The sequence below is a fragment of the Orcinus orca genome, chromosome 4 (assembly GCF_937001465.1).
Source record: "Orcinus orca chromosome 4, mOrcOrc1.1, whole genome shotgun sequence".
In the NCBI taxonomy this organism is placed as follows: domain Eukaryota; kingdom Metazoa; phylum Chordata; class Mammalia; order Artiodactyla; family Delphinidae; genus Orcinus; species Orcinus orca.
Window position 1 is genome coordinate 150488340 of NC_064562.1, and position 14472 is coordinate 150502811.

The following is a 14472-nucleotide window of genomic DNA, read 5'->3' on the forward strand; positions in this document are numbered from 1 at the left end:
GGTACACACTGGGGCCTGCCTGCCCTTCAGAGAAGTTACTGTAGCTTCTTCCCTCATCACCACCACCATCTTTCCCATTTTAAAATTTATTTTATTTATTTATTTTTGGCTGTGTTGGGTCTTCGCTGCTGTGTGCGGGCTTTGTCTAGTTGTGGCAAGCAGGAGCTACTCTTCGTTGCGGTGCGGGGCCTCTCATTGCGGTGGCCTCTCTTGTTGCGGAGCACGGGCTCTAGGTGCGTGGGCTTCAGTAGTTGTGGCACGTGGACTCAGTAGTTGTGGCTCTCGGGCTGTAGAGCACAGGCTCAGTAGTTGTGGCGCACGGGCTTCGTTGTTCCGCGGCATGTGGGATCTTCCCGGACCAGGGCTCGAACCCGCGTCCCCTGCATTGGCAGGTGGATTCTTAACCACTGTGCCACCAGGGAAGAAGCCCCATCTTTCCCATTTTTAAGTGTACAGTTCAGTGGTATTAAATGCATTCATAATGTGCAGCCATCACCGCCATCCATCTCCAGAACTCTTTTCATCTTGTAAAATGAAAACTTTATAATTCCCCTCTCCACACAGCCCCTGGCAACCACCATTATACTTTTTTTAAAAAAATAAATTTATTTATTTATTTATATTTTTGGCTGCGTTAGGTCTTTGTTGCTGCGCGCGGGCTTTTCTCTAGTTGCAGCGAGCGGGGGCTACTCTTTGTTGCGGTGTGTGGGCTTCTCATTGGGTGGCTTCTCTTGTTGCAGAGCACGGGGTCTAGGTGCATGGGCTTCAGTAGTTGTGGCACGCAGGCTTCAGTAGTTGTGGCTCACGGGCTCTAGAGCGCAGGCTCAGTAGTTGTGGTGCACGGGCTTAGTTGCTCAGCGGCATGTGGGATCTTCCCAGAGCAGGGCTCGAACCCGTGTCCCCTGTGTTGGCAAGCGAATTCTTAACCACTGCACCGCCAGGGAAGCCCTAGTTTGTTGTTTTTTTTAAATAAATTTATTTTATTTATTTATTTACTTTTGGCTGCTTTGGTTCTTTGTTGTTGTGCGCGGCTTTCTCTAGTTGCGGCCAGTGGGGGCTACTCTTCATTGCATGCACGGGCTTCTCATTGCGGTGGCTTCTCTTGTTGTGGAGAACAGGCTCTAGGAATGCGGGCTTCAGTAGTTGTGGCATGCAGGCTTAGTAGTTGTGGCTTGCGGGCTCTAGAGCGCAGGCTCAGTAGTTGTGGCTCACGGGCTTAGTTGCTCCGCCACATGTGGGATCTTCCTGGACCAGGACTCAAACCCGTGTCTGCTGCATTGGCAGGCGGATTCTTAACCACTGTGCCACCACGGAAGCCCTATACATTTTGTCTGTATGATTTTGACTGCTCTTAAGTACCTCGTATCAGTGGAATCATACAGTGTTTGTCCTTTTGTGACTGGCTTATTTCACTGAGCACAGTGTCTTCAGGGTTCATCCATGTTGTAGCAGGTCAGAATTTCCTTCCTTTTTAAGGCTGAATAATATTCCATCATATGGATATGCCACATTTTGCTTATCCATCCATCTGTCAGTGGACACTTGGGTTTCTTCCACATTTTAGCTACTGTGAACAATGCTGCTATGAACATGAGTGTACAAATATCTCATCGAGACCCTGATTTCAGCTTTAGGGGGTATATATCTAGAAGTGGAATCGCTGGATCATGCAATAATTCTGTTTTTAATCTTTTGAGGAAGTGACACTAGCTCCACCATTTTACATTCCCACCAATAGTGCACAGGGTTCCATTTCTACGTATCCTCACCAACATTTGTTATTTCCTGTTTGTTTGTTTGTTTTTACATAGTAGCTATTCTAATTGGTGTGAGAGGTACCTCATTGTAGTTTTTTTTTTTTTTTTCCCCCCACGGTACGTGGGCCTCTCACTGTTGTGGCCTCTCCCGTTGGCGGAGCACAGGCTCTGGACGCGCAGGCTCAGCGGCCATGGCTCACGGGCCCAGCCGCTCCGCAGCATGTGGGATCTTCCTGGACCGGGGCATGAACCCGCGTCCCCTGCATCGGCGGGCGGACTCTCAACCACTGCGCCACCAGGGAAGCCCCCTCATTGTAGTTTTGATTTACATTTTCCCTGATGATTAATGATGTTGAGCATCTTTTCTTGTGTTTATTGTCTGTTTGCATATCTTCTCTGGAGACTTTAAAGTCCTTTTCCCATTTTTGAATCTGGTTGTTTTGTTGTTGTTGAGTTTAGAAGTTCTCTATAGGTTCTGGATATTAACCCCTTATCAGATACATGATTTGCAAATATTTCCGGGGTTTGCCTTTTCACTGTGTTCATCGTGTCTTTCAGTGCATGAAATTTAAAAATTTTCATGGAGCCCAGTTTGTCTGTTTTTTATTTTGTTACCTGTGTCTTTGGTGTCACATCCAAGAAATCTTTGCCAAATCCAATGCTGAGAAGCTTTGCCCTATGTTTCTTCCAAGAGTTTTATAGTTTTAGCTTTTACGCATAGGTCTTTGATCCATTTTGAGTTAACTTTTATATTTGGTATGTGGTAAGACTCAAATTCCATTCTTCTGCATGTGGGTGTCTAGTTTTCCCAGCACCATTTGTTGAAGAGACTGTCCTTTCCTCATTGAATGCTCTTGACACACTTGTTGAAAATAATTTGAGCATATATGTGAGGGTCTATTACTGGTCTGTCTGTTCTAGTCATTGGTCTATATGCCTATCTTTATGCCAGTACCTCACTGTCTTGACTTCTGTAGCTTTGTTGCAGTTTCTTTTAAACCCCTAATTAATTGTATCTTCTGCCTCAGAGTCCATCATTCTAGAAGTGTAGCTGGGTTATTGCACTTTCTGGTTTTGCCCACAGGTTAAATAAGAATAATCCTTGTACTGATTGCTAGTTGAGTTGGATCATTTCTGTATTCAACAAAACTTGTTCTTTCAGCCCACTTGTAACCTACTTTACAGTATATCCCCATTCGTGTAGCATTTCACTGCTTGGAAAAGCTAGCATTTGCAGTGTTTTCCTTTAACAATAACAGTGGACCCATCCTGGGTTCCTCAGGTGTCTTGCTGCATATACTGTATTTCAACAATCATTCACTCAATAGACATTAATTTAAATTAACTTTACACATAAGGAGTGTGAAAAAAAATTGAGAGTAGGAGTTAGTACTAATGGTGGGTGCACAAGTTCATGTCCACAGACTCCCTCAGATACATAGTGAAAGGGGTGGGGGGGGGTTGGTAAAATCTTTTCATGGATAGAGAAGATGTTTTGAATATCAGCACTGCATTTAATGCCTGGGTTTTTACTCACCACGTGAATGGCCATGACGTGCTTGCTAGACACCGGCAGGCACCAGGACTGCAGAGATGACTGGGGGGTGGGTGGGCTCTGGGAGACGGCCATCAGGTTCGGGTCTGTGATGTGCTCTGGCTGTGCACAGTCCGGGACGTGGGCCTGGGGGGCTGCGGCGGCGGGAACCACAGGCAGGATCACGGTTGAACAGCCTTGAAGGAAGAAGAAAAGGCGGGTGCGTGCGAGGTCACAGGAGCAGGAAGGGGCCTGATACTGGGAGGCCAGAGGAGGATAGGGAGGGAGAGGGAGGAGATTAGACCGAGAGAGGCGAGCAGGAAGCTGATTCCAAAGAACCTGATGTGCTCTGCTGGAGGATTTGTATTTTAGTCCTGGAGACAAAAAGACCCATTGCTATATTTAGTCAGCAGTACCAAATGGCAAGCATGGTAATGGGTGATCGGGTTGGGCAACTGAAAACAGGGAGGCCAATGAGGAACTTGTTGGCTGAAGACCTAGTAGGAAAAAAAAAGGATGCACTTAACCTGAAGTTCTCATTTAATTGGTGCTATTCATTTTTTAGAGGCAGTTTACAGTTCCTTTGAGCAGTGAGAAGTGAATTTATTACTGAGGCCTTTCCTCAGATTCTAGCTATATCTTTCATTCACAAGCAACCAAAAATTTGGTGTAAATCGCCTTAATTGGAAAAAAAGAAAGTCACGTACAGCTGCAAGTCCAGAATGAGGACTGGCCCTGCCTGGCTCAGCTCAGAGCTCACAGTGTCATTAGGGCGTCCGCCTGCCTCCCAGCACCAGCTTGGTTTTGCAGCCACTGCTGGGGACTGGAGGGCAAATGACAATGAGCACGTTTCCAGCATCCTGCTCTCACACTGTGCAGAGGGTGTGTTCCCTGCATTCCCAGCAGAAATCTTGTGTGGAGGGCCCATTTTCAAGTGCTCATTTCTGATTGGTCACATGCCTCTCTCTGAGCCAGTCTTTGTGGCCAGAGGGATTAAGGCCCACAGATGGGAGTGGCATTAGTCCCATTCAGACTCTTGGTGGTTTGGTTTTTCAGGACTCTTGTTAATGGGAAGCTGTGGGAGGCAGGTGCCCCGCAGCGAACAGCAGTCGTTGATCCCAGCTGCATTTCACAATGCCGTGGTCTTTTCCTTCCTCCAGTTCTCAGTTTCCTTTTTTTTTTTTTTTTTTGCGGTACGCGGGCCTCTCACTGTTGTGGCCTCTCCTGTTGCGGAGTACAGGCTCCGGACGCGCAGGCTCAGCGGCCATGGCTCGCGGGCCCAGCCCCTCCGCGGCATGTGGGATCTTCCCGGACCGGGGCACGATCCCGTGTCCCCTGCATCGGCAGGCGGACTCTCAACCACTGCGCCACCAGGGAAGCCCCCTCAGTTTCCTTTTTGATAGAAGACGGCAAGAGAAAGTCAATCAAAACTCTAGCCTTATGTTACCTCACAGTAGTGTCTAGAAAAGCGCCTGACAGTAGATTCTCGGCCTGAGAAGTCCTTTAGCCACATCTTCTTTTGGTGCTTAATAATTGTGCTCTGTCTTTAAGATTATGACTTTGAAGAATCATACTTGATTTGCTGAGTTTACCTAGTAAATATTTGACACATGCATAATATTATATGTTTATGTCTAAGTGGACTTTTAATTAGTATAGCACAGAAAATATAGCAAGTAAAATAGAAATATCTTGAGCTTTTTTATACTGTGTTCTTTTAAGGTCTAATTATTAGTTCAATGCTAATGGTTAATGAATAAGTCATAACACATTCACACAGTACATGAAGGCAGAAAAAAATAGAATAAGGGAGCTCTCAAATACAGTAAGTGGCAAGAGCAGGATGCATAAAAATATATCTAGTATACTAGTGTTGGTTTAGCTTTTGCTATAGACTTGATGGTGTTTCTTAATGGATTCAGCCTAAAATTGCAAGGCAAAGTAGCACATATAAGCAAAATTTGTAATGTGGTAAAGTCATTCTAACAGCTAACATTGTTTGAATCACAAATAATGTCAAGTTGCTTTATGCATTTTCATTATGTCAAAAGTTAAAACAAGAAGCAAAATCTCCATTCCCACACAAATTTGCGCTGGATATGTTGTCCAAGGTCAAACTGCAGTTCTAGCAGCATTTTTCACACCTTGACACAGTGCAAAGGAAATGTCTGCATCTCAGAATCTGTTTAACTTCAGTGAGAAGCTCCCACCTAACTTTCACTTGGGAGTGATTGATCTGCAATATGATGACATGCTAAAAGGCACGTATCGGGCTTCCCTGGTGGCGCAGTGGTTGAGAGTCCCCCTGCCGATGCAGGGGACACGGGTTCGTGCCCCGGTCCGGGAAGATCGCACATGCCGCGGAGCGACTGGGCCCGTGAGCCATGGCCACTGAGCCTGCACGTCCGGAGCCTGTGCTCTGCAGCAGGAGAGGCCACAACAGTGAGAGGCCCGCGTACCACACACACACAAAAAAAAGCACGTATCAAAGGAAGAAGCTAACAGAATTTTATAAATTCCTTCTAAGCAATTAATCTGTTCCGTTGAACCCATGCCTGTGGATTAATATCAGTAAAGACATTTTCAAAGATGAAATACATAAAATCTTAAAAATCAGCATTAACAGGGTAGTTAGGTAAGAACCAAAAAAGACATCTAGATTGGAAAGGAAGAACGAAAACTATCTCTATTGACATACTGACGTGGTGTTGTGTATAGAAAATCCTAAGGAATGAAATTAAGAAAATTCCATTTACAATAGTATGAAAAAGAATAAGATATGTAGGAATAAATTTAACAAAAGAAGTGTAAGACTTGCACACTAAAAATTATAAAACATCATTGACAGAAATCAAAGAGATCTAATAAATGGAAAGACATCCCATGTTCATGATCAGAAGACTTAATATTGTTAACATAGCAGTGCTCCCCAAACTGATCTGCAGATTCAAGCAATCCCTATCAGAATCCCAGCTACCTTTGTTGCAGAAATTGGCAACTGATCCTAAAATTCATACGGAAATGCAAGGGACCCAGAATAGCCAAAAGAATTTGAAAAAAGAAGAACAAAGTTGGAGGACTAACACTTCCCAGTTTTAAAACTTATTGCATCCTGTAAGCAAGATGGTTTGATCCTGGCATACATATGACTGGCCGTATGTAATGGAACTGAGAATTCAGAAATAAACCTTTGTAGTTTCCAGCAAGACCATTCAATGGGGGAAAGAATAGTCTTCAGCAAAAGGTGCTGGGACAACAGGATAACCACGTGTAAAAGGATGAAGTTGGACTCCTGTCTCATACCACATACAAATATTAACTGAAAATGGATTATAGACCTAAATATAAGAGCTAAAAGTATAAAACGTAGGAGAAGACATAAGAGTAAATCTTCATGGCTTGTATTAGGCAGTGGTTTCTTAGATACCAAAGCATAAGCAGCCAAAGAAGATATCAAGGTATTAACTTCATCACAGTGAAAAACTTTTATACTTCAAAGGATATCATCAAGAAAGTGAAAAGACAACCCATAGAATTAGATAAAATAGGGACTTCCCTGGTGGTCTAGTGGTAAAAAATCTGCCTTCCATTGCAGGGGACTCGGGTTCGATGCCTGGTCAGGGAACTAAGATCCCACATGCCGCGGGGCAACTAAGCCTGCGCGCGTCTAGAGAGCCCGCCTGCCGCACACTACAGAGCGTGCCACAACTAGAGAGAGAAAACCCGCACGCCACAACTAGAAAGAAGCCCACGCCGTGACAAAAGATCCTGCATGCCTCAGCGAAGATCCCGTGTACCACAACTAAGACCCGACGCAGCCAAAATAATAATAATAATAAAGAAAATAAATAAATAAAATGAACATTAAAAAACCAAATTAGATAAAATATTTGTAAATCATTTATATCTGATAAGGGATGTGTATTCAGAATAGATGATTTAAAAATGGGCAAAAGATTTGAATAGACATTTGTCCAAAGAAGATATGCAAATGGCCAATAAGTACCTTAAAAGATGCTTAACTTCATTGGTCATTAGGGAAAATGATGAGATACCACTTCATCCTCACTAGGATGGCTAAAATAAAAAACACAGACAATAACAAATGTTGGTGAGGATGTAGAGAAATTAGAATCTTCATATGCTTCTGGTGTGATTGTAAAATGGTATAGCTGCTTTGAAGAATAGTCTGGCAGCTCTTCAAAAGGTTGAATATAGAGTTACCATGTGACCCAGCAATTCCACTCCTAGGTATATCCCCAACAAGATTGAAAATATGTGTGCATACAAAAACTCGTATATGAATGTTCACAGCAGTATTATTCACAATAACCGAAAGGTGAGAACAATCCAGATATCCGTCAGTGGATGAATGGATAAACAAAGTGTGGTACATCCATGCAGTTAAATATTATTTAGTCATAAAAGGTAATGAAGTACTGATACATGCCACAACACGGATGAGCCTTTAAAACGTTACACCAAACAAAAGAAGCCAGGCAGGAAAGGATATGGATTGTATAATTCTATTTATATGAAATGTCTAGCATAGGAAAATCTATAGAGACAACAGATTAGTAGTTGCCAGTGACTTGGGAGAGAGAGGAATGGGAAGTAACTGCTAGTGGGTACAGGGCTTCTTTTTGGGGTGATGAAAAATGTTTCAAAATAAGGTAATGGCGGGACTTCCCTGGTGGCGCAGTGGTTAAGAATCCGCCTGCCAATGCAGGGGACACGGGTTCGATCTCTAGTCCGGGAAGATCCCACATGCCGCGGAGCAACTAGGCCTGTGCGCCACAACTACTGAGCCTGCGCTCTAGAGCCCGTGAGCCACGACTACTGAGCCCGCGAGCCACAACTACTGAGGCCCGCATGCCTAGAGCCCGAACTCTGAAACAAGAGAAGCTGCCGCGATGAGAAGCCTGCGCACCGCTATGAAGAGTAGCCCCCGCTCGCCACAACTAGAGAAAGCCTGCGTGCGGCAACAAAGACCCAACGCAGCCAAAAATAAATAAATAAATAAATTTAAAAGAAAATAAGATAATGGTATTGTTGCATAACCCTGTGAATTATACTAAAAACCACTGAATTGTATATTTAAAAAGCAAATTTTATGGTTTGTGACAAACAAAGTGAGTGCCAGACACGTGTTCTAGGTGAACAGCTACAGGAGCTCTTCTCATTTCTCTATTCTTGACTTACGAGTATTCCATTAAAAAAAAAAAACTTTCGACTGTTAAAGGAGTATGACCTAGTTACAAGAAAAGTTATAGATTCCTGTTCCTGCTCACAAAGAGACGAGCTCCTTGGTGGCCTCTTAGTACATTTCTCTCAGACATTTTAATGCACATTAATAGGTGTGCATGTGTATTTTAACCAAAAATGAGATCATACTGTTGTATAAACTACTTCTCTTATATATATTGTGAGTAGCTTCCCATGTCAGTAAATACACTTCATAATCTCTTTAATGGCTGTAATATCTAATTGCCTGGATGAATTATAACTTATTAACCAAGTCCTCCTTATTTGACATTTAGGTTTTCTCTACATGTTTGCAGTTATTGACAGCTATATGATCAACATCACTGTAGCTAAATCTATGCACACTTTGGTGATTTTTTTTCCTTAGGCTAAATTCCCGGAAGTAGAATAATTGATCAAAAGTACATATGCATGTTTAAGATATTTGATATGTATTGTCAAACTGCCCTCAAGAAGGACTGTGTGTCCATGTGAATTCTGAAAATCCCTTCTGCCTGTATAATAAAACTTTATTTGGACCTTTGAATGTGTTATTAACCCTGCTGAGCTTTAATATAGCTGCAGTAGTGGACTTCCACTAGTGGACCACCAGTGGACTTACCTGGTGGTCCAGTGGGTAGGACTCCATGCTCCCAACATGGGGGGCCCGGGTTCCATCCCTGGTTAGGGAACTAGATCCTGCATGCCACAACTAAAAGATCTTGCATGCCGTAACTAAGACCTGGCACAGCCAAAACAAATATAAATAAATATTAAAAACATTTATATTTTTATATATATATATATATATATATATATATATATATAGCTTCAGTAGAGAAACATGTTTATAATGCTGAGTAAAGAGAAAGCCAGTCTCAGCAACTCAAACAGAAAGGAGTCCTGTTTTCAGTAATTACACAGAACTTTTCTACCTTCTTTGTTTTATACGCTGTGAATAGAGGAAAATTATAACATTTTCCTCTGTCTTCAGAAGCTTCAAATCTACATTGTTATGGTTCTGTTTCTGCTCCTGTGAAAGAACAAGCTCTATCTCCAGAAGATATCACTGATAAGGAATGTCAGGTTTCAGCTGTTGTCCAGCCAAACACATTAGATAAATGGAAATATACTGAGAGTTCTTACTTGGCCATCAAGCACATTTTCCCTTGGCAAGTGGAATTGACACCACTCAGCCAGCAAATATGTTTTTCGGGTTCACGAGATCTGCAAACATGCCCAAGAAATTAAGTAAGAAGTATGTTAATCATGATGAGTATAGAGGGGAGGGGTCCTCCCACTCTTATCTGGTGGCATGAAAGTAATTTTATGTATTTGATCACAGTAAAGATTGGCTACACAGTTGATGGTGTATGATTTGATCCAAGAGATCTTTTGAATTTATTATTATTGTGCTTTTCCTTTCTTCCATCTCATTCATTAATTCATATCTATTTCCTGAGGGCCCACTGTAGGCCAAATATTCTTCTAAGGAGTTTTCTTAATTTTGCCTTTGTCTTTCTTTCTAATCTTTTTTCCCCCTCTTGTCTGTCCGCTGGTTTTAATAATAATTTACCAAATGAAGGGCAAAATGAAGTGGCAAAGCAATTAAAAATACTCAAGTCCCAGTTTAGGGAGGTAAAGTAAACCTACATCTTGGAATATTGTATAACCAAAGAATTTGTAGTAACATGGGGGTAATGTTTACAATATAAGTTAAGTACAAAATTGTACAAATAGTGTGAATTCAATCATGTGTGTTTTTGTTTTTTGTTTTTTGTTTTTTTGGTACGCGGGCCTCTCACTGCTGTGGCCTCTCCCTCTGCGGAGCACAGGCTCCAGACGAGCAGGCCCAGCGGCCATGGCTCACGGGGCCCAGCTGCTCCGCGGCATGTGGGATCTTCCCGGACCAGTGTACGAACCCATGTCCCCTGCATCGGCAGGCGGACTCCCAACCACTGCGCCACCAGGGAAGCCCCAATCATGTGTTTTTTTAAAGCATGTGAAAAAGACCAAATGAAGCAGACCAAATTGTTATAATTTTCGCTGGGTGGTAGGATCGTGGATGATTTGCTTTCTTCCTGCTTTTCCAGTTTCCCTTAGTTTTTATAACAGGCGTATATAGTCAAGGGGAAAATAAGCTTAAAATACATAAAATATTTTATATCTGTTGTTTTTTAGACTGCAAGTTATAGGAATGAACCATTCACCTGTTAAATGTTAAAATCTGCTAGTAAGGGACTTACTTCCCTGGCGGTCCAGTGGTTAGGACTTTGCCCTTCAACTGCATGGGGCACGGGTTCAATTCCTGGTCTGGGAGCTAGGATCCTGTATGCCGTGTGGCACGGCGGGGAAGAAAATAAAATCTGCTGGTAACATGAGCAGTCATTATTGACGAGTGGGAAGTACAGAAAAGAGGACATTTAATTGTGTGTATAGTTTAGAATTTATACTGAAATTTAAATGATAACACTTGAATTTACATGTGAATGAGTTTATTAGCATTTTCTATAAATATAAATGGGTCAGATTTATTGAGATCATAAATCCTAAATAATAATTACTTCAGTAACAGATATCGAAATAATGGATTAGGACTTCCCTGGTGGCGCAGTGGTTGAGAGTCTGCCTGTTGATGCAGGGGACACAGGTTCGTGCCCCGGTCCAGGAAGATCCCACATGCCACGGAGCGGCTGGGCCTGTGAGCCATGGCCTCTGAACCTGCGCGTCCGGATGGGAGAGGCCACGACAGTGAGAGGCCCACGTACCGCAAAAAAACAAAAACAAACAAACAAACAAAAAAGGATTATTCTGAAGTGCTCTGATTGACAGTGTCCTATGGTCTCTTAATTTATTAGTGTGTACCAATTTGTGAATGAAAATAATTTGGTAGGGGAATATATGTGTAAGTATGTGGGAAATAATAGTGTTTGAAACTTGTTATTCAGCGTTGATCATTGAAACTCGTCCATTCTTATTTTAGGAGAATGACATCTTCCTGGGCTGGGAAAAAGGAGCTTATAAGAAATGGGGAAAGAGTAAGAAAAAGTGCTCAGATCTAACTTTAGAAGAAATGAAAAAACAGGCTGCTGTCCAGTGTCTTCGATCTGCTTCTGATGAAGTAAGTTTACATTTGATTTCTAATACTTAGGGGAGAAAAAAAGGTGGTGTGTCTTAAAAGTTTACCGATAATACATCTTAACCAAAAAAACCTTAGAAAAGTAAAGTACTCATTATCTCACCACCGTTATGTAAACATTGCCATGTTTTCCTTTATAGTATTTTTCTATATATATTGAGTTTTATACAACATATTCTTTTTTATGTACTGTCGTAGTTGGAGAATACATAAAATTTTATATATATTTTTCCCCGTTTAACATGTATTTATTTTGTTATTATTGATACCCTATCTTTATTCTTTTTAGTGGCTAAGTTACGTTTCATCAAATAATATTCCAGTAGCCGCCTAATATATTCTTTATTACTGGATATTTAGAGTGCTCTTGGTTTTGTGTTATGCTCTCCAGAATATTTTCATGCGTGGCTTTTTCCATGGTATATATGTATATATTTTGGATACATTGCTAGAAGTGGGAAAACAGTTCTAACATTTAAGAACACTATGTTTGCTTGATTCATAATTCTTTGTTTGTTTTTAAGGAAAATAGTATAAGATTGTTTTAGTGACCTTCTAACGTTTCATGTAAAATATTTCTTATGTCCTTCAGCATCCTGAACTAACGCCATAGTTTTAGAGCATAATCGCTATTTAAATTAATACTCTGATTCTTTGTTGCTCACTATAAGATAAAATCTCTGCGATCATAACTGCTTGGAAAATTATTTTGCTTTTACCATGCTATTTGAGATAGTGTGCTTTAAGCACCTTTACAGTTCAAAGTTAAATTGAGAAGATTCATACAAGGTGTGGAGAGCAGCTTCCGACCTGCAGAAACTTCCTTCCTAAATTAAGTTATCAAAGCAGTCTGATGTTGGGGGTAACCAGCTTTGCTGCATTTGATAATCTGCAGAAGTTCTATTTTGTCTCCCACCTACCACACATGGCCGTGAAAGCTTGTTCAGTGCTTCCCAGCTGTGTGTTCTCATCCTGCTCAGAGTTGTCTGTGGGAGCCCGACTCCCTGGCCTGTGCCCATGGTACCTGGTGCCTACCCTCACATCCTAAATGCAGTTGTGCATTTCTGTCTTCCCTTCACGACTGTGCTCCTTGGACGCCAGGACTGTGAGTTCCCCATCTTTGCATCTCCTGGTGCCTAGCAGAGTGAGTGCCTGTCGTGTAGAAGGTACTGCATTTCTCTTGAATTAGTTGAACCTCAGTTTCCAAAGCGTCTTCCACTTTCATCCAGTCCTTCTTTTTCCCCTTCCCACTGTTTTCCTCTCCCTCACCTCTTGGATTTTTTTTTAACTTCTGATTTCTTGAAGCTGCTGCCTCATAGACTATGGGATAGGAATTTGGAAGTTACCACTCATGTGGTTATCTTAGGTACCTTTTTGTTACAAAGAGAAGGAACATAATTAACCTAGTTTAGGAGAAAATGGAAATATACATAAAGGTTACAGGGATATCTCACTGAAACCCAGTGCTGGAAATGCAGCAGCCTGGGGAGTGACCTGAACTGGGAACCAAATGATTGGCAGCCGAAGTCATTTTCTCTAATGACCCACAGTCTCTCATTTGCTTCTCTCTGTGCTTCTGGGTCATTCCCTCTCTACCTGAAGTCTGGCTTTCTCTGCTTCGGCACACGCATGGTGAAAAAATGACCATTCTAGCCCCAGCCCAGCATGACTGCTGAAGCCTGGTACCCAGCCCCATTCAGTTGAGGGAGAATCTGATTTGCTAGGCTTGGGCCGGTTGTCCACCTGTGCTTTGATAAGCTGTGGCGAGGGGACAGAGTTGCCTGCAGGTCCATTCCTTCAACAGGGGCTGAGTGATGGGCAGTCCTCAGAGAAAAGGGGGTGGTTGGACAGTTACCCAAAAGGTGTTTTCTGTGTGACACTGAAGGGGGTAATAGATTGGTAAAGGATTTCAGAGCTTTTAAAGGAATTGAAAATGGAGATGGTTTTTAAAAGTGAGAGGTTAGTTCAGGTAAATTCTTTGAGCAAAATCCAAAAAAGCTACTGCTGAGTCATGGTGGGGAGGAAAATATTAGTAGGGAGTTTCAATCTGGGAAAGGATCTTATTTCTGCTTTGGACCAAAGTTGCTGAGAAATGACTCTAGCCTTCGACTCATGGTGAAGTGGACTGAAAAACAAGGACAGCTGAAATCAGCTGTGGGCAAAGGGGGAGCACAGGCATCTTGTTGTGTGCAGTGCAAGACCCTTCTCCTCTGACAGCTTTTTGAGTGTGTGTAATTCATCCTAGCTGAGCATGATGTGTGCCAACAAAGAACTGGTGTCAGGTAGAAACAGTGCAGGGGAGGAGAGTGGCTTGCACAGATCTTTGATTCTTTAAGTTGTTGCTTTAGAAAATGCTTTCCTTTGCCTGGCTGTCAAAGGCGGGATTTTTGTTTTCAAACCCAATGAAGCATATTTGTCCTAACTCTTTCCTTCTCATTTTATTAAAATTACTGCGTTCTTTTTCCTAATAAGGATTGTTTTTTTGATCTTACCAAATTAAAGTCGGCTGAGGAAGTGAATGTGCCAGTCGTACACCAGGAGCTCAGCCGAGTGCTTGGGGACAGAATGAAAAGGAAGTAGGAAGTCCTCAAGCCCCGGAGCCCTGTCCCGAGCCGCCTGCTGTGTGTGCATCAGTGCACAGCCCCCTTAGGACAGCTCACCTGGCTCTTGGGAGCCAATGGAAAGACGTTGAAGAGAACCCTCTCTAACTACGGCCTGTAGCAATGGAAAGGACTCGCTGTGGTCACCTATGAACTGTAGGCTAGCTTTTCCCCCTAGAATCTGCCTGGTGGCTTCAG

At 42.4% G+C, this 14472-nt stretch overlaps 1 protein-coding gene across 6 annotated transcripts in view; it reads left to right on the plus strand.

The window, feature by feature from the left end:
* The window catches only part of KIAA0232 (KIAA0232 ortholog), a 92193-nt gene that overhangs the window by 46572 nt on the left and 31149 nt on the right, over positions 1-14472 (plus strand). For all 6 annotated transcript variants that reach the window (XR_007477064.1, XM_033419465.2, XM_004265148.4 and 3 more), the window contains one exon: positions 11519-11656. Coding sequence is in view for 4 of the 6 variants with exons in the window: in XM_033419465.2 (XP_033275356.1) it covers positions 11519-11656 (138 nt within the window). In the remaining 2 variants the exon portion in view is untranslated. Of the gene's footprint in view, positions 1-11518; positions 11657-14472 lie in introns of those variants that run through there.